The following is a 19,323-nucleotide window of genomic DNA, read 5'->3' as shown; positions in this document are numbered from 1 at the left end:
TTGTGAAATATAATTTCTGTCTAGTCTAGCCCAGTTATTGTACCTTCGGAAATAATATGCATATTCTCTCTATTTTCCTACAACTGAATGTTTATCTTCAGTACCAGTTTTTTATATAAATTACTTCAGAAATCCACTCTTTTTGTTATATTTCCCTTCTAGGTCCCCCAGATACAACCTCACTGTTGCAAATCAAGTTCCAGTCCTTACCTATTAAGTACTTTTTCCACTGAAAGCTGATTATTTCTTCCAAAATTTTCATAAGCTCCATAGCAGCAGCTTTAGGTGGAATATAAATACATGCCAGGTTAATCTTTCTTACTTGCAAGTAGCCCCTTATTACTACAAATCTACCATTATTTTTTTTCCTCTTCTGTCACTATTGGAGTTAATCTAGCAATTAATATAAGTACTCCTCTTTTCCTTTGTCCCTGATGTTCTTCTGAATATCTATCCTGAAGTAATTTCTGTATCAAACTGACATGCTCACTTCTTTCCAAATGTGCCTCCTGTAACATTGCTGTTTGCACTCCACATTTCTTAATATGCTTCAGTATTCCTTTTTGTTTATACCTATGAAGCCAATCACATTCCAAAGCATTATATATGGACAGTGAATCATTATGACAACTTTTTAAAATGTCTATTTCCAGCTATTGTGTTACATGCACTCACTAATGTTTGGCAGGTTGTTTCTTGTCATTCCCATTTGAACCTGTGCCATATTTTACAAGACTTTTGTTTTAATGAAAACCCTCAAACAAAACACCAGGAGCACCCTAAAATAAACCATAACCTATTAACTTAGAACAAGCACACAAAACTATGTACATCTTCAAATAGATATGTTTAACCTTCCTGATATGAACAATTGTCCCAAATCGACAGCTGCACCTACATGCATTAACTAACCTAAAATTAAGGTTGTCCATGCTAAGATGCATATTGCAGCCTATGCTCCTACGTACAGTAATTACTGTCTTTTCTTGTCTTATCTTTATTCCCCACCCAGATGTGAAAAAACAGTTTGTATGCTTTCAGAAAACATTAACTTTTAGCTTTAAGAAAAAGTGCACTGGCTTTCTTTAAATAAAAATAAACTATATACTGTCCTCGTAAATGTATTGAATCACATCCATTGTCAGGCTTTATTTTTTTACTAAGTTGCTTGTCCTTGTACCGTTTTACTTTATGTTTTTCTCCGTAGACTGTGTGCAGATGTCGTGAGATTTATTATGTTTACTTGTAGTCATCTTGTTTCTAAGGAAATGTAAGAACAGAATGTACAACTGCAAACTTTGAACTCACACTGAACACTTATTTGCTAAAGGAAAACTATTCATTGCATTTACAGTGTTCTTTTGTTTTGAAACTACTCACTTACACTATAAGCTTGTTTTTAGATTAAACCAAGGGCATTAATCCAGATATTCAACTATGCAAAAGTAAAAGAAAATATCTGAATTCTGCTTATATTATAATCAGTGCACTTTACGCCCCTTCTACCACCCCCAACAACCCAAAATTACAGCACGTTAACTTAAATATGCTTTTACCCAGGCTTTCTTTTCTTACTTACATTGCAATGCCTACATTTCTTAAAACTACCAAAGAAAAAAGAATTTGCTTACTTTAATACCTTCATCACACAGTTCATATCATGAAATGTTTTATACAGATACTGTTAAGAGTAGAATTTTTTATTTAACAGTTACTTTTTCTTTTTTTCCTTTTAATGTCCTTCCTAGCATTAGTGACATGAAGTAGCGTATATGCCTTTCAATCTCCCACAAGTTTAAGAAATTCAACAAATGTCCAATCTTTCTCAGCCTCTTTTTCTTGTAAAGCCCTATTTCACAAATGCAGTTGATGCTTTTTAGTCTCACTTTATTGACTAATTTCAATGTTGCTGGCCTTTTTCCTGTTCATCTCCATGTCCCAAGTCCAGACTCTGGTTCAAGTGCAATGTACTCCTGATTCTTCTAGTTAACTCCTGTGCTTTTTTCTATCTCAATCATTTTCCTTTGGAAAATTAGAAAAGGTTTCACTGGCAGGGTCTTTCTTTGAGCTTTAGTATCAGAGGAATGAGAAGCAGAGTCCCCTTCTGTTTGATGACTCACTTTTTGTTGGACAAACTTTTGTATTTCTTCCTTAGCCTGTTTTGTATCAAAAAAACAACTTTGATCCTCTAGGAAGAAAAAATTATAAAGGCAACTGGGAACAACAGCTTGAATCTCACATGTACCTCTTGACGTTCCCTGATTGGTGAAATAAATTTGGTATTCTTCTGCTTGGTGTTCAGTGAATAATTTCTTTCCACAAACACTCTGCTGCCTCCAGTTTTTAATACATTTGCCTTCCTGCCACAGTTTTGTCAGGATCAGCTCTTTCTGCTGGCATGATTGCATGATTGCATCTTTACTAATGGAGGTCTTGGCTGCTTTCTCTTGGCTAGGGTTAGAGCAGATACACTATGTTCCCTTTCAGTTAACAGATCCTGCTGTAGACTACCAGTCCATTTACTTATTTTTGCTTTCATAAACTTAATACTGTCTGTTCTTTCCAGTTTCTCTGGTAAAGCAGAAAACCTCAGGTTTTGTCTGTGTTCTCTTTCCTCTAACTCTGCAATTTTTTAAACAGCTCTTGAGCTGTCTCATACTTATGTAGTGGTTTCTTCATTTTTGGTCTCTGATTTTTGCAGTTTTATCAGTTCATCTGAATAGCTGTTTAAAGCTTCTTCCATTTTTCAGCCTTTTGCTATTTGAGTTGATCTACTCCTTCAGTGTTTCATTTAATTTAATCAGCTCAGCATATTTGATTTATTTTTTCCTATAAATAACTGGAAGCCATCTTTTGTACCAGAGCTGGGGCTTGAGCTGTTTTTTGCTAAACATGTACAGGATTCTTCCCAGACAGTATTTTCTCTTTAACATTTCTAATTTATTTTCTTTTAGGCTCTCTAAGTTTCATCTTTGCTGGCATCTAGGCAGTGTATTTACTAGCCAGTAACTGGATTTTACTAAAACTGTCAGAATTACTGCCCTTACCTATCAGTTTCTTTTATGACACTGGAAAAGCTGAAATTAAACTGTTGATCAGTGTTTAGCCATTTGTAAAACCTTTGCCAGTCATTTATCTTAAGTATGAGAATGCTGGAGAACTCCTGCGGTGTAGTATGAATGCTCACAGGTCATTTAGATGCCGCACTCACAGTATTCATTTTTCAGAAAGTCACACCAGTTCTTTGGATCCTTCATAAAAATAACAGAAGGATTGCTTGTTACCAAACAAATCTTATCTAAATGGCTAATCCACTGTGCTGCATTTTTATGATAAATACAGCAAACTGTATTTGTCTCTTATTAAGGGCAAACATATTGAAATCCCATTTTATCAAGTTTGCCCCCTGTATATCCAATTAAATATGGTGTTCCCTGGGGGGGGGTTTCTACATAGCTCCAACTCAGCATTATGCCGAAACTTTCACAGCCTTCCATCTAAATTATACCTCCTCCGGGGTTTCTCCATTTATGGGGAAGGAACATAATGCAAAGGATTATTTCAGATAAAATCACTTTAGCTATCAGGTCTAGGAGATTTTGTCTATAATATCCTCCTTGGGGAAGGAATATAGATGCTTTATTGAAGTTTTAAGTAATTTATTCAGTAAAGTAGGTAGATGGACAAGTGTTCTTAGAAAAAGAGAATTAAAAGTCTTGCCTTTGCTCTAGGTGATATCGCTGGAGTGGTCATCCTGTCATCCTTTCCTATTTGTAGTACTCCGTCAGCCTTTTACTGGCTCCTGCCACTTTTAAAGCCATCTATCTACCTCCTCTTATCTTACTCCTTCTTAAAATACGCATACTAATATACCATCTGCATATTTTCTCCTGTTACAACTACCTAGCTATATCTACAACCATTACCTTTTTTCTTTCATTGTTGATATATTGTAAATGTAGTGTAAACTCTGTCACCCTGCACGTTTTCTAGACTGTACTTTTCTCAACTCAGAATTTTATATTTCCTTTTGTATATTTTCAACTTAAGTACTGTTAAAGTCTTACTTTTTACATATTTTTTGCTGTTTAAATCTTAAATGTAAATTTTGTGTAGCTTTTCTCCCTGGGTCTCCGCTGAAAAAGGGCTATCAGCTCAGCCGGACAAACTCAGTCAATAAATGTAAAATAAATAAATAAATAAATAAATAAATAATCTGTCTGATCGAGGGGGCCTTGATAGTTGTCAATAGGCATCAGGGATAAATCACCTTGCTTGAAAAAAATCTTGGGGATGGATTGTATTCCCTCTGAATTCTATTAGTTGGGTGAGTGATGTAGCTGTGGCTTTTGGAGGTTATGAATGTGGTGTTGGGGGCCTGGGTGGTTCCCAAATCTTGAAGATATGAAGTAATACATGTAAATGACAAGGAGAGAAGGAAACATATTCATATCACATGATCTGTAAAATAAATACAGATTCTTATTCCTAGACTTGGAGAAAGCATATGACAAAGCACCAAGAAAGCTGATTTAGGCAGTCCTGAAGTGACTTGAAATCCCAAAAACATTGGTAGAATTAGTGCAGGCTATGCACAAGGACCCAATGATTAGAGTACAAACAGTATTCGGTTTCACAGAGGGTTTCAGCTCTGAGCCCACTTCTGTTCATACTAGTGATAGACTACTTTAGCAGACAAAGTGTATGGGGACAGATCAACAATATTGCTGTATGCAGATGATGTGGCATTGCAAGCAGTCTCTGTGTAAGAGCTTTAGTTTTATATCCCATTCCCCTGTCCATTACTGAAGGCACATGGGATAAAACTGAGGACAGCTGTAATGGCATAAAATGGATGCAATCACAAGAAGCTGAACATTGTTATAGAAGGGAAAGTAATGGAACAGGTTAACAGCTTCATGTCTGTGGGAGGGGTGGATGAGGAGAATGGAAATCTGAATGAAGAGGTTAAAGTTAGAGTCAGAGGGGCTGCAGCCAGCTGATACAGAGTGCCAGGAGTGCTGTATGATAGAAGAATGCCAAAGAAGCTGAAAAGTAAGGTGTACAAAACAGTGCTGCAATAAGTACTGCTGTATGATACAGAAACCTGGGCAGTAAAGGCAAAGCATTTGAGGAAGCTAGAAGAGATGGATATGAAGTGCCTGTGATGGATGCTAGGATGCACACAGTGGGACAGATGGATAAGCAAGGGTATCAGAGCAGAAGCCAAAGTAGCTCCAATTGCAGAAAAGGTCAAAGAGAGCAGATTACTGTGGTTTGGGCACATGTACAGAAACGCAGGAGGCAATTTGGTGAATAAGATTTGTGACAGACAGGAAGAAAGCAAGAGGAAGCAAGAGTGTCCAGCAAAGAAGTGGATGGATTGTGTGAGAGAAAATCTGTGACTCTTGGGCATGGCTGTAGAAGAATGTAGGAGTGTGGCAGTGAATAGAGAGAAATGGTGATAGCACAACACCCTGACCCCATGTAGAAAATGGCAAAAGGGGAATTCCTGCTGCCAATGTCCTCTATTTGTAACTCTAAGCTAATTTATCCCCCTGCTCACATCAGACCTCTTAATTCTTCATGTATTAGTTGGTTCTTCATGTTTAATGTTATTATTTCTCTTGATTAATTTCCTGACTGATTCCTTCTACCATTTAGCTTTGTGAATACAGTTCCCTTTTGTAACAGGCTAGATGTGGGGGACGTTCTTACATTTAGGCAGCATTGCACAGCTTTATTTTCTGATTGTATTAATCTGCTTTAGGGAGTTTCTTGTTTGTTTCTGTACAGTGTCCCTAGCATGGTGCTGCTGGATTTACAAAATGTATTATATGGAAAGTTTCTCCCTTTGAACTTTTTTTTGAAACAGTAAATCCTTATTTTAGGGGAACACTCTCATTGCTGTTTAGAGACCCATTTGCTAGTGTTGTTGCAGCATTATTTTTTTCTAGCTCTAAAAACAAATATAATGTGAGGTTGGTAGAGAGAGGCTGACTGCTGTGCAGAAACGAGCCAAATTCTAACTTCAACAAAGTCATAACTATTGTCCTTCATGACGGCCAGTAGGCATGTTACTCTAAGTATTAATGACTGATCCAGTACTGTTGCTGCAGTCCAACTGTTCTGGCAGCCAAGACATTGCCCGGTTTGTGTTTTCTTTCCCGCAGGAGATATAATGATTGACTACACCTATGTAGAATGCACATCTTCTGTAATGCAAGCACTAAAACTCTTTCACAAGAGCTTCCCAAATCACAGGGCTGAGGAAATCAGGTGAGTTTCACTCTCTTTTTCAACACAGTAGATGTAATAGTGCTTAACAGCTGACATTATGCTTTTTTTTTTTTTTAATGCAAAATACACTTTAATATAAGCTGTGCACTAATGCTCCTCACTGAATGTGGCTATAAGAATGACAGGTAGTCTTGGTTTAGGTCACATTCACTTGGTATAGACTGTGACTCTTGGGCATGGCTGTCAAACAAGATCTAGTCATACAAGCCTTAAACAGAATATAAGCCACCCCACTGTTAAAAAGGTTAACAACTGAGTTTTAATTTTTTAATGTTTTTTTTTGTCATTTTTCTGACAGTTAATATAAAGCTGAGATAATTGCTACTGGGCATGCAGGCTAGAAAAACACCGTAGGTGACTGAAGGATTTCATGTTTTCTGTCAGTATATGAGTAAAATAATATTAAATTCAGTCACAGTTACCTTTACAAAATTAAATTAGCAACATAAATTAGCAAGATAAAACATGCATGCTTCTTCCTATCAGTTTCCATTTCAACAAGGCTATGGATGCACTAAAGAAAAGCCAAGAACTACTGCTGCACCAAAATTTAAGACAAATATCTGTGGAAAATTTGTACAGATCTGTAATAATTTTTAGTAGAGATGTAGCAGGGAATCTGAAACTTTTTTTACACGCATAGACACACTCTTACTTCCTGTCAGTGAAGCAATGTTGCTATAAAATGGTTGTTGTTTTCTAGATAAAGACAGCCTCAGGCTGAGATTTAAAATGTTGATGTAGCTGGAAGTGGGAAAAGTCATGGGAGCTAGACCTAATGCAGATGGGAGAAAGCTTGTCATAAGAAGCGGTGGTCGCTGAATATCTGCCAGGGTCGATCTCTTCTAGGGCTACTCCTCTGGGTTATCAGTAAGCAATATAGCCCTTCATCTATGAATTTCATACACTGTAGAGCCATCTCTGACAATATCTGTGAGGCATCTTGTTATCAGCAGAAGCCTAGCTAGCTGAACCAGCTCCCTGTGCTGGTCCCATGAGCTAGTGCCCCACCCCCTCAGGTCCAATTGAAGAGTAAAAAAAAAGGGGCTTCTGCATACTTGCAGGATGCTTTCTGTAAATAGTACCCAGTACAGTCCCCTCAAGCTTTTCAAGTGAAGCACAAAATAAATAAGTAAATAAATAAAATAAATTCCATTCCTTTTACTGGCACACCATATAGGTGGCCACATACAGGACTCATCCCCTTCCTGCCATTCAGGTCCCATTTCTGTGTCCTGCCCACCAGTTTAGTAAAGCAAAGAAAAAAAATTATTTTGAACTGTAGCAAACCGCTGCTACAGTTTATTTTGCAGGGAGCACTACTTGACTATTTTATTTTTACATTTAAACTAGCAAACTTCTTACTACAAATGTAGCAAGCAGTTGCTATAGGTTATATCCTGCCATGGTTTTAGTTAACAAAAAAAAAAAAGTGTTTTTTTTTTTTTTTTACATTCATACTGTAGCAAACTGCTTGCTATAGTATAGTTACACCACACATGGAAAGTTACAGTGCTCAGGTCGTGGATAAACTTTTTTTTTTTACATTTAAATTGTAGCAAACTGCTTGCAGTACTTGGACCACTCTTAAAGTGCAACAGTGCTCAGATTTGACTGTAAATGCAATACCAGCTTTTAAAAGCCTATATTGCACTAAAGAGTGATCAGTATGAAGAACGGCCGATCGAACCTTCTAACACTTTGCACCCAGAGCAGTTGCTCCTTTCGCCCACCCTAGCTATACCACTAGTTATCAGTTTAGTAACTGCTTTCATACATTAAAGGCCTACTTAGCTTACTGTTGCTTTCCTAAGGTTTGCATTATCTGATAATTTCCAGCAGTTGTAAAGTTAGAACAATAGATCTTACTTCAGGAAGTGTCACTGTAGTATATAAAAATGTTTGGGTTTACTTACTGAAGGTGCTGCATTGGTTCCTGCCAATTTTTGCCAAAGTTGTGTGATGAGAAGAGTTTTAACTTATCCAAGATTCCCTTCGCAGAGACTTCCCTTACTATGGAACAGGGTCCCGATCTACATAAGACAGAGCCCCTCACTATCAATCTTCAAGAGGAACCTTGATGAGTGGATGGGTAACAGAAAGTTCACACCGGGGATCACACCAACAGCACTGCTAGATAGGGGCCAAGGGTACTAACTGCTAGTACAAGGGTCAGGGAACTACTAAAGGGGCGGTGAATACCGCACAACGTGGCTGGGCTAATATATGCCTTTGGGCAGATAGCCCAGTACCAACCTATGAACCTATAAGGTGTCTGCAGTTGGCTGCCTAGGACAATCTTAATCAACTTTATTATTTTTTGCATCTGAGTTTCAGAATGTCTTTTGCATGTTTACAATTATTTTAGAATGGTTGTTTCTCAGTTTTCTCAAAATGCCATCCTGCGGGACTGTAATCCATATCACTAAGACATATTCCACACATTGGCATTCTTGCACGTGTATTCTGTTTGATCTGTATTGTTAACATTAATGTAACAGTTTCCAGTTTTTGTTGCTGTATGAGTTTTGCTGTCACATTTTGAGGCAGAAAAGTGCCAGCCATACCTTGAACTGCTCTACTGATTTTCTGCAAAGTTCTTTGCTGACTATTTGAACTTTTTTAGACACCTTTATTAAATTATCACTTAAGCATAGGCAAATTTACATTAACATAAAAGAAAACAAGTAATTTTAATATTTTTCCATTTAAATACAATATCTACCACGTATATTTTCTTTGCTACTGTCATCAGTTGAACATTACAAAAATTGCTGAATTTCTATCTTCCCTTAAACCTCACGCCTCCCCTGAACATTATTATATATGTATTGTTCCCACAATTTCAATTTATATTGATGTAATTTGATTCTTCCCTTTTCTAAAGATCCCTCTTCCAGTTCTTTTATTGTATTCAATACCCCAAATAATTTGGTGTAGACTTTTATTTCCATTTTCTACTAATTGTTTTTTTTTGTTTTTCATTTATTTTGCAGCCAACAGAATTAAACTTAATAAGGCCTTACTATGTTGGGGCAAGTCAGATCCCATATCCCAGCTCAAAAGAATCATCTCCTTACTTAAAGCTATTTGCTCACCCAATATTTCTGACAGAGTACTCTGTAGAAATTTTTTTTAAATCTGCCAACTCATTACACTCCCAAAACATATGTTCCCAATTACGTCTTTCTTCTCCATCATACCTCCAACATTCACTGTCTACCTGCGGAAAAATTCTTTGAAATCTAGTTGGGGTATAAAAATACATATGTAAACACTTCCAATCAAAGATCCTACACCTTCTGGACTTTGTTGGATTCTTGGGAGACATACGTGTGTCTTCCCATTGTTTTCTTGCAAATTGCTTTTCAGTCTCTCTTCTCAATCTTTTCCAACCTCCTCCGATTGATTCTTATACTGATCATGCAATATTTTATATCCCCTACTAATTATCCCTGTTTAACAGCTGCTTATGCTCTAGATTCATCTCTACCAAAGCAGGTCTTACACTTTAAAATTCCCCTATCCCTTTCTCTTTGCCTGTACTCTGAGATCAAGCCCTGTTAGGGAAGGCAGTCTCTACCCTGTAACCCAAATGTCGTCTTGGCCTCATCCCACGCTGTTACCTTTCCTGCTTGAGTAATTTGCTCTTGGTTCCTTTGACAGGTTTCTCCGTACATTCCAGCCCCTCTTGCCTATTTTTTGTGCCCTTACTGGCAGTCACTCTCCATTCTCATATTGGCTTAGTTCGTAGAATACCTTCTGCTACTTTATGAATATAACATTCTGTATGGTCGTTATTATTCTCCTTAAGGTTCTGCATCCAACATCCCACTCTCTCTCTGTTTCTTGAATTTCCACCTTACTTTATTTCCCCATTCCACCTGGAATTATAACCTTCTGTTTCTGTTATGTACATGAGCCTTAACTGTGCACCTCTACAATATCCCTTAAAATCAGGTAAAACTTAACATCTTGTTCTATTGGAAGGATCAACATATACCACTTAACTCCTTCCCTCACAGATGTATTCCTTCACTTCTTTATTAATTATTGCCTAACTTCTCCTTGGGCTATTAAAAGTATTCAGTGAAAATATATATATATATATAAGCTATCCCACTGTTAAAGGAGACTCACAAAACAAAGCAGCAAATCCAAAAATAAGTATAAGTGAGTCAAACCACCACGGTCCAGCCAAATAAATGTCCAGAATATATGTAAAACAGCAAACAGTTTATTGGAAGAAAGTTAGCGCTTTTGAGAGGTTACTGCTTCATCAGATCAAATACAAAATGAAAGTAAAAATCACATATTTTTAAAAAAGTACTCAGCCAGTCAGTAAGAAACAAATAAAACTGAACCAATTAAACAAAAAAATGATCTTACATCATCTTGTGCCTAATAAGGCAGGCTTAAGGGAAGTGCCACTGTTAAGGCCTGAAGGTTCATAAGCTGTCATAGAGATAATTCACTTTAGTTCACATAATTCAACAGTGTTGTTAAAATCACCTCTCCTTCTGCTGGGATGCAGGACTTGCAGAAAACTAAACAGAAAGGTACTATGACCTGGATAAGATAAGGCATGATTAGCTAGGGCATTAGATATAACCTGATTGCGTATGTTTCCTAAATGCTCAAGAATTCTTTCTCTGAGCTGGCGTGTGGTCTTACCAATGTAATAACCATTACAGGAACAGCATGTAGCAAGATAAACTTAAGTTCGTGCTCCTACATGTTGCCACAAATCTAGGTGTAAAAACACGTCCGGTGACAGGGTGTGAAAAACAGGTATCTGGAGAAATAGCAGAGCAGGCTTTATAATTATAACAGGGAAGGGTACCAACCTTCCCTGAGGGTGTGTGACATACAGGCCTTGGGCCATAACATAAAAGCCTTTTAAGTGACATGTTATTCCTGAATGTAAAGGAGGGATAATCTCCCACCACCTGTCTTACATTTTCATCTGCTAAAAGAACAGGCCAATTTTTTCTAATCACATTACAGTAATGTTGTATATTATTAGAATATTTAAAAATATCCTGGGAGAGCAACCCATATTACCAATCTATCTTTTATTTGTAGTGCGATTATTTGATGAAAAATAGGGAGCATCTCTAGTGCGTCGGTTAGATAAAGCAATCATCCTGGAGTTATTTATTGAGCTTTGTGAGTACCCTCTAACATTAAAGCCTTCACCCATTTTATATATATATATATATATATATATATATATATATATATATATATATATATATATATAGTCTCTTGAAAAGCCACATCATTGGTACATAGCCTAGAGGCTGTTAAACACTGGCCATTAAGAATGTTAGAAAAAATATGTGAAGGATGCATGCTAGACCGATAGAGTAAACTATTCCGCCAACAGGGTTTCCCACCCCGGGTATCACTTCTGTTTCACTGTTAGACAGAGGCACAGTATACTAGCCTCGAAAAATGGCATAGCAAAATTAATTTAAAATGGATGGCGAAAGCCAAACACACTCTGGCTAGGCTTATAAATGCCCTAGGCCAGATAGCCTAGTATGAACCTATGAACCTATAAGGGTGCCTTCAGTATTTCTTAATACAAACATCTAAGACGTCAATAGATGTGGAAGAGTAATTTAGACTATACCTTAGATTGTCTATGGTACTTTTAAGATATCTGACAAAATTCAAAAGTTCTTCCTCACTACCAATGATGTGGCTTTTCAAGAGACTGTATATAAAATGGGTGAAGGCTTTAATGTTAGAGGGTACTCACAAACCTCAATAAATAACTACAGGACAATTGCTTTATCTAATCGACGCATTGGAGGTGCTCCCTATTTTTCATCAAATAATCACACTACGAATAAAAGATAGGTTGGTAATATGGGTTGCTCTCCCAGGATATTTTTTAAATATTCTAATAATATACATTACTGTAATGTTATTAGAAAAAATTGGCCTGTTCTTTTAGCAGATGAAAATGTAAGACAGGTGGTGGGAGATTATCCCTCCTTTACATTCATAATAACATGTCACTTAAAAGGCTTTTATGTTATGGCCCAAGGTATGTATGTCCCTCACCCTCAGGGAAGGTTGGTACCCTTCCCTGTTATAATTGTAAAGCCTGCTCTGCTATTTCTCCAGATCCCTGTTTTACACACCCTGTCACCGGATGTGTTTTTACACCTAGATTTGTAGCAACATGTAGGAGCAGGAACTTAGTTTATCTTGCTACATGCTGTTCCTGTAGTGGTTTTTACATTGGTAAGACTGCACACCAGCTGAGGGAAAGAATTCTTGAGCATTTAGGAAACATACGCAATCAGGTTATATCTAATACCCTAGCTAATCATGCCTTATCATATGCAGGCCAAAGTACATTTATGTTTAGGGTTCTGCAAGTGCTGCATCCCAGCAGAAGGAGAGGTGATTTTAACAACACTGTTGAATTATGTGAACTAAAGTGGATTATCTCTGAGAGCTTATGAACCTCCAGGCCTTAACAGTGGCACTTCCCTTAAGCCTGCCTTATTAGGCAGAAGATGATGTAAGATAATTTTTGTTTTTTAATTGGTTCAGTTTTAATAATTTCTTACTGATTGGCTGAGTACTTTTTTAAAAATATGTGATTTTTACTTTCATTTTGTATTTGGTCTGATGAAGCAGTAGTCCCGCAAAAGCGCTAACCTTTTTCCAATAAACTGTTTGCTATTTTACATATCTTTTGCACATTTATTTGGCTGGACTGTGGTGGTTTGACTCACTTATACTTATTTTTGGCTATTAAAAGTATGCCTGACCCATATACCAAACTAAAGGGACTAAAAACATTTTCACTGCTTGTATCTTACTATCTCTGTCTATAAATACGAGTTTCCAGTTTTTTAATTTTTGTATCATCTTTTTAGTCTCTCTTCCCACATGTTCTTAGCTGGCATAATAGAAGCCTTTTTAATCAATACTCCTAAATACTTCATCTTATTGTGTCCCCATAAATATGGGTATTGTTGAACCAATTTGTGTGTGGGTACAGCTATAGCCTTTGTTTTATCTTCATTAATTTTGTATCCTGAAAAGACAAAACTGGCTGAAAGTGTTCCACATCACTGAGATGTTCTTTTCTGGATATATCAGGTACAAAATAATATCGTCTACAAATAAAACTAACTTTGCGTGATTACCATGAAAGTTATATACTTGTATTTCAAAGTCCTTTATTTTATTTGCTAATGGCTCTAAATTTAATGCAAATAGCAAAGGAAAAAGAGAACACCCCTGCCTGGTTCCTCTGTTCCAACATAACTTATCTGAGAAGAACTCTCCCACTTTAATTCTTGTCTGTGATCCTTCATATATAATTTTAAGTAACTTTACTATTGTATCAAGAAATGGAATACAAGCCCTTCCAATGACTTACCAAAAAATAACAGCTTACTCTGTCAAATACTTTCTCTGCATCAAGACCCACCAACAACACAGTATTTTTCTGTTGTTCTGCTTCCTTCTGGATCATCACCGTTTTGTTAATGTTGTCAAATGTTTGTCTCCCCTTCAGAAAACAGCACTGATCCATATCTATCAATTTTGGTAGCACTTTTGATGTTGTTTTAGCTAGTATATACACAAACATTATATAATTGTAGTTTAAAATTGAAATGGGTGTATATGAAGCTGGGTCTGAAGGGTTTGTGCCATCTTTAAGTAACACGGCCACCACAGCTTTCTTCTAAGATAGTGGTGCTTTCCCTCCAGATCTTTATCACTTTCTTCCTGCCTAATTTTCAGACTTCCACGGGAATACCAGCTGTTCCTGGAGACTTTTCTGAAGATTGATTATACATCACTGTTTTTATCTTATTACTTCCTATCTTAACTGTTAGTTGTTGAACCTCTTGTACCTCTAACCTTGGTATAATTAATTGTTTCATAAATATTTCCATTTGTACTCTTTCTTGATTTCCACATTTCTGTGCTTTAAATTTTTATAACATTTTAACATTTCAATATCGATAAAACCTGTACAGGATCTCTGGTTATTTTTCTTGTTGTAGGATCTCTAAGTTTGGCAACAGCCCTTCCAGCGTTCTGTTGCCTAAGTCATTGTGATAAAAGTTTTTGTTGTTATCAAAAATAGTTGCTCACCTGCAATGTTTCTAAATTCATGCATATTATACAGATACTCCTTTATTTTCTCATTAGATATCTGCATTTGCACATCCTCCTGTTCTGTGATAGTCCTCTTATTCTGCAATACTTTAATATAATATAATAATACCTTAGTTTTTATTGGTGCATGATCAGAAATAGTGATTGGATGTATCTCAAAGCTTTCAGTTAAATGCACACGATCTGATGTTGTCCTTCTCATTCTGCTTCACTGATGGGTTACGGATCTGATCCTCAGATCCGACTCGTCCGCCTTTTACAGACTTCAGCTTCCAGACTTGAGCTCCTCCCTTACCCATAATCCTCTGTCCATAGCTCAATCATCTCAGATCTTGTTTGACACCAGTAGCTTCAGTCATGATTCCAGTTCTCTGAGCAGATAAGTGGTTATTTCAACTTTTTATTTTTGAAACCCTGTCTTTAATTATATATATTTAATCATTATATAATTTCTTCCCTTTCCTTTTAGTGTGCGAGGTTGTTAGGTCTCTTCTTTCCTCCACCTTTCTTCTCCCTTTGGGCCTTCTTTTTCTTTAACAAAAAAAAAAAAGACTTTCCTTTTCTAGTATTTCTTGGTTCCCTCTCCTACAGATGGATACACCAACAGGATTCAAACAGTGTGCTGAGTGTGACAGGAAGATTCCACACTCTAATGCATATAAGTGTGTTTATTGTTCAGGAGCAGCCCACTTGGATTCCCCTTGTAAAATTTGCAAAGGTTTCAATCTTTAGGCTATCCAAGAAAGGAAAAAAAAAGTGATTCTGAAAGGTCTTCTGCCACTTCTTTATTTTCTCCAGGACCTCATCCCCCCTCTAAAGATTTGCAGGGTCCGAGGTTAAGAAGCACTGCCATAAAAATTCCGGGCATCTTTGGAGCCTCTTGCAAAACTTCCAAAAGAGTCAGATCTGAGAATGTCCGCATCGAGATCTCTGTCAGCTGCTTTAGATACGATTGACTTGACAGCTCTGAGCGAGCATTCTTTTGTACCGAAGTTTTCCAAGTTGGCTCCTACCATCAGATTCGGGCTCTCAATCAGTTCTTCAGCTCTAGAAATACCCAAATCCAGAGTCTAGGATTCAGTCACCTGGGAGGTCCATCAGATCCGTGTCACCATTGTGCCGACAAAGATACTCCAAACTGCTAGGCACTCATGACCTTCTTCAGTGGCTTCTTCCAGATCCTCTAGAAGCTTATATGCTGACATGGACAAAATAGTTAAGTCCATTATCAAGGCTCAGCTCTAGATGGGGATACTTCCAGCTCCATCCCCTTGTGGATCCAAGAGTGTCACTGCCACTACTTTTTCTCCTTTTCCGATCCAGGTAGCAGTTTTGGAGCTCCAGGACAACAGTCTCCTGACAGATTTGGGGTCAGATCAGAGGATCTTTGCATCCTCAATGCTGACAGTGACCTTGACTACCTCTGCTCCGAGATCCTCGTATCGGAGTGAGTCCCAGATCCGTGATGTTGTGGTCGGATCCGAGGGGTGAGGTTTGGCTCCAGTTTTATTGGATCTTTCCCTCCCCATAGAGCTTTGGCCCTCAATAGTGCAGGTTCAGTTCTGTGCGGGAGTCGAGGTTCTGGGGTGCTCCTGCCTTCTTCAGGGATGTCTGCCCTGAGGGAGTGGGAGAGAGTACCTTCGGGACCTACAGCTTTCCGGGTTTTGGAAAAGGCATTCTCTATGGACATAGCACAGGACCCTTTGACTTCTGCTCCTCCCCATGTTCCTGCATCAGATCTGGGTCTTGAAACTTCCATTTTTTTCCAGGGTCAGCCCACCTCTAAGGACCTCCAGATCCTTCCACCTGAGGTGGCCCCTTCCTCTTCATACTCCTCACCTGAATATCCCACAGAGGTGATCCCATAAAAGAGGATGTGCAAGAGGAGGAACTTGGACTCCTGTGGAGTCCCTTACTGAGGATACAGACTACGATGAGGGAGAGGGGTCTCCCAAATCACCACCGGATGATGTAGTCTTTGCAGACATCTTAGACATTTTAAAATGAAGAGATTACTGGTCGTTCGTATACCCTTCTTTGGAGGAGTCCATATTCCTGGTGGCCTTCAGGGCGGGCCCATCTACATCTTGGGCAGCCACCCTGATGGAAGCTCTTATAGATCTTGTCACCCATCTGGCCTGGAAAGAGCCTGACACCATAGAGCCTCTACAAAAGCACCCAGACAAGATCCTTTATCCCTCAGAGGATCGAACCTTTTAGAGTAAGGGCATCTCAGCTGATGCTATGGTGCTGTTAGCAGCTACAAAGAAAGAGCTCGCACAATGGAGTTTGACTGTCCACCAGCCAAACAGGGAGTCCAGAGGGCTGGACAGATTTGGGAAGCACACCTTTGCTTAGAGCACTTAATTACTTGGCACATTTTATTTGGCTACATAGAGACCTGGTAACCCTCTGAGTCCTTGGATGAGTGCATGGCTAAGAAGGAGCTTGATAAGGTTTGTCTGAAGCTGACCACTCTTACTTTCCTGGAAAACTCTTCCTTCAGGCTCATTTCCCATTAAACTGAAGGATCCTCAATGGCAGCCAGCACTGGCATTGTGATAAGTAAACATGCATTGATGAGGCTTTGTGACTTTGTGGAGCCCTTTAAGGCATCTTTTGTCAATACCCCTTTTGATGGTTCAGTTAAGACATGTAGCAGGCAAGAAGGTAAGAACTTGTCTGCAGTGGAGATCAAGTTTTCCACTCCTCAATCAACCTACTCAGGAAATCAAAGAGAGGCTAGGAAGACTTTGTTCTGAAAGTCCAAAGGCTCTTTTCCTGATGAGAGTACTCCCCCAGAGGCAAAGGAGGGAGCTATGGGAGACACCGCTGCAGAGGCAGAGGGGGCCTACACAACCAGGACTTTAGAGAACCTTTTTCCAACAAGGCCTTTCAGTGCTCCTGGAGTGCTGCTCAACTCTCTGGATCTGGAGGCAGTCGGGGACCATTTTTCCTTGCACCCAGGCACCTGGGCCCAAATAACAACAAATGCTTGGGTGTAAAGCATAATATCCAGAGTCTACTACATTCCCTTTTCTCTAACCCCTCCAAAAATTCAAAAAAAGCTCCAAACATTCCACCCAGCCAGATGGAGCTGGCAGTTCCAGAAGTCAAAAAATTACTGCAAAAGAGAGTCATCCAAGAGGTCCCAGCCAACAGAGAGGATGCAGAACATACCCCCTTTTCTTTTTGGTGCCAAAGAAAACAGGGGCCTTCAGCCATTCTTAGACCTAAGTAAACTCAATTTATATGTAAAGAAAGAGACATTCTGTATGGTGACAGTTAAGTCTATCGTTCTGATATTACGGAAAGAAGATTGGATGTGCTGTATGGACTCGAAGGACACGTACTATCACATCAAAATAGACAAGCACTCCTGAAGTCACCTGCACTTCTGCATGGGAGCCAATCACTTCCAATTCAGAGCCCTGCCCTTTGGTCTCACCCCAGCCCCCCGGGTGTTTATCAAATGCATGGCAGTGGTTGCAGCTCATTTCTGACTGCAAGGGTTTCTGATATTCCCATTTTTAGACATTTGGCTCCTGACTGCCCCCTCCCAGCATCAACTATCTCGGGCCAGGGACTGTCTGTACCAGATATTCTACTTTCTAGGCATCACCATAAATCCAGAAAAAATCACAACCATTGCTGGTACAAATTTTAGAATGCATCGGGGCCCAGCTGAACACCATTACATAGGTAGCTTCTTTGCCCCAACATCACATCAGCTCTTTGACTCGTCAGGTTCAAGTCATGCTATCTCATCCCTTTCCTCCTGTCAGATTGATTCTACTGGCCCTGGGATCTATGGCAGCTGATATAATCTTGGTATCAGCAGCCAGATACTATATGCACATTCTGCAATGGACGCAAGCTGTTCAGTGGTCAATTCTACATCAGTCCCTATCTGCTTTTATCAGGTTGACCAATGTTTGCAGAAATCATCTAGAATGGTGGATTCACTCCAACCTCTCGGTCAGCAGACCTTTCATCCTTCCCCCTCCAATAGCCACAGTGACCACGGATGCTTCCCACCTGGGGAGGGGGGCATTTCGAGGGGAAGATGGTCCAAGGCACGTGGACTCACCTAGAGACCAGATTGCATATCAATGTCTTGGAGATGAGAGCTGTCCTCCTCTTGTTGCAAGCCTTTCAGAATGCTCTTCCTATGGGGATGATTGTGATTCAAATGGACAACAGGGCAGTAATATGGTATATCAACAAGCAAGGAGGAACCCATTCATACCCACTGTGCAGAAAGTGCATGAGGGTTTGGGAATGGGTGATCTCTTCACATTGCTTTCTACTTGCAGCACTTGCACCAGGGAAATCCAGCATATTGGCAGACAGGCTCAGCAGGTCCATTCTGATGCCCCACGAGTGGTCCCTCAGTCAGGCAGTAGCAAACAAGATATTCAATCATTGTGGTCACCCCTGCTGTAACCTCTTTGCATTCCCTCACCACAACAAGTGCAGCAGCTATTTCACTCTGATTCCTCCTTCAGGGAGTTCCTTGAGACACACTCTAATCAACGATTGGCCCACCACTCTCCTTTATGTTTACCCCCCTCTATCACTGATCCCAAAATTTCTTCAGAAATCCAAACAGTTGAAGAGCACTGTGATCCTCATTGCCCCTTTTTGGCCTCATCAGATTTGGTTCCCCTTCCTCTGGTCTCACCTGAGATATCCTCCATGGATACTGGAACCCAAACCAGACCTCCTCACTCACCCCATGCTAGGACTGCACCCTTGGTTTGTCCAGTTCCCATGATTGCCAGATGGTCCAGGCTTTCCACACCAGTCAAGGCTATCATTTTAGCTTCTTAGAAAGCATCCACCAAGAAAGCATATAAAATA

At 39.1% G+C, this 19,323-nt stretch overlaps 1 protein-coding gene across 3 annotated transcripts in view; it reads left to right on the top strand.

Moving 5' to 3' along the window:
• LSS (lanosterol synthase) overlaps positions 1-19,323 on the top strand; it is a 787,682-nt gene that overhangs the window by 492,226 nt on the left and 276,133 nt on the right. For all 3 annotated transcript variants that reach the window (XM_044060550.1, XM_044060549.1, XM_044060551.1), the window contains one exon: positions 6,174-6,279. In XM_044060550.1, coding sequence (XP_043916485.1) covers positions 6,174-6,279 — 106 coding nt within the window. The remainder of the gene's footprint in view (positions 1-6,173; positions 6,280-19,323) is intronic.

This window comes from Protopterus annectens, chromosome 2.part0 (assembly GCF_019279795.1).
Source record: "Protopterus annectens isolate FY-2018-M chromosome 2.part0, PAN1.0, whole genome shotgun sequence".
Lineage (NCBI taxonomy): Eukaryota > Metazoa > Chordata > Ceratodontiformes > Protopteridae > Protopterus > Protopterus annectens.
This window is presented reverse-complemented; position numbering and strand designations above follow the sequence as displayed.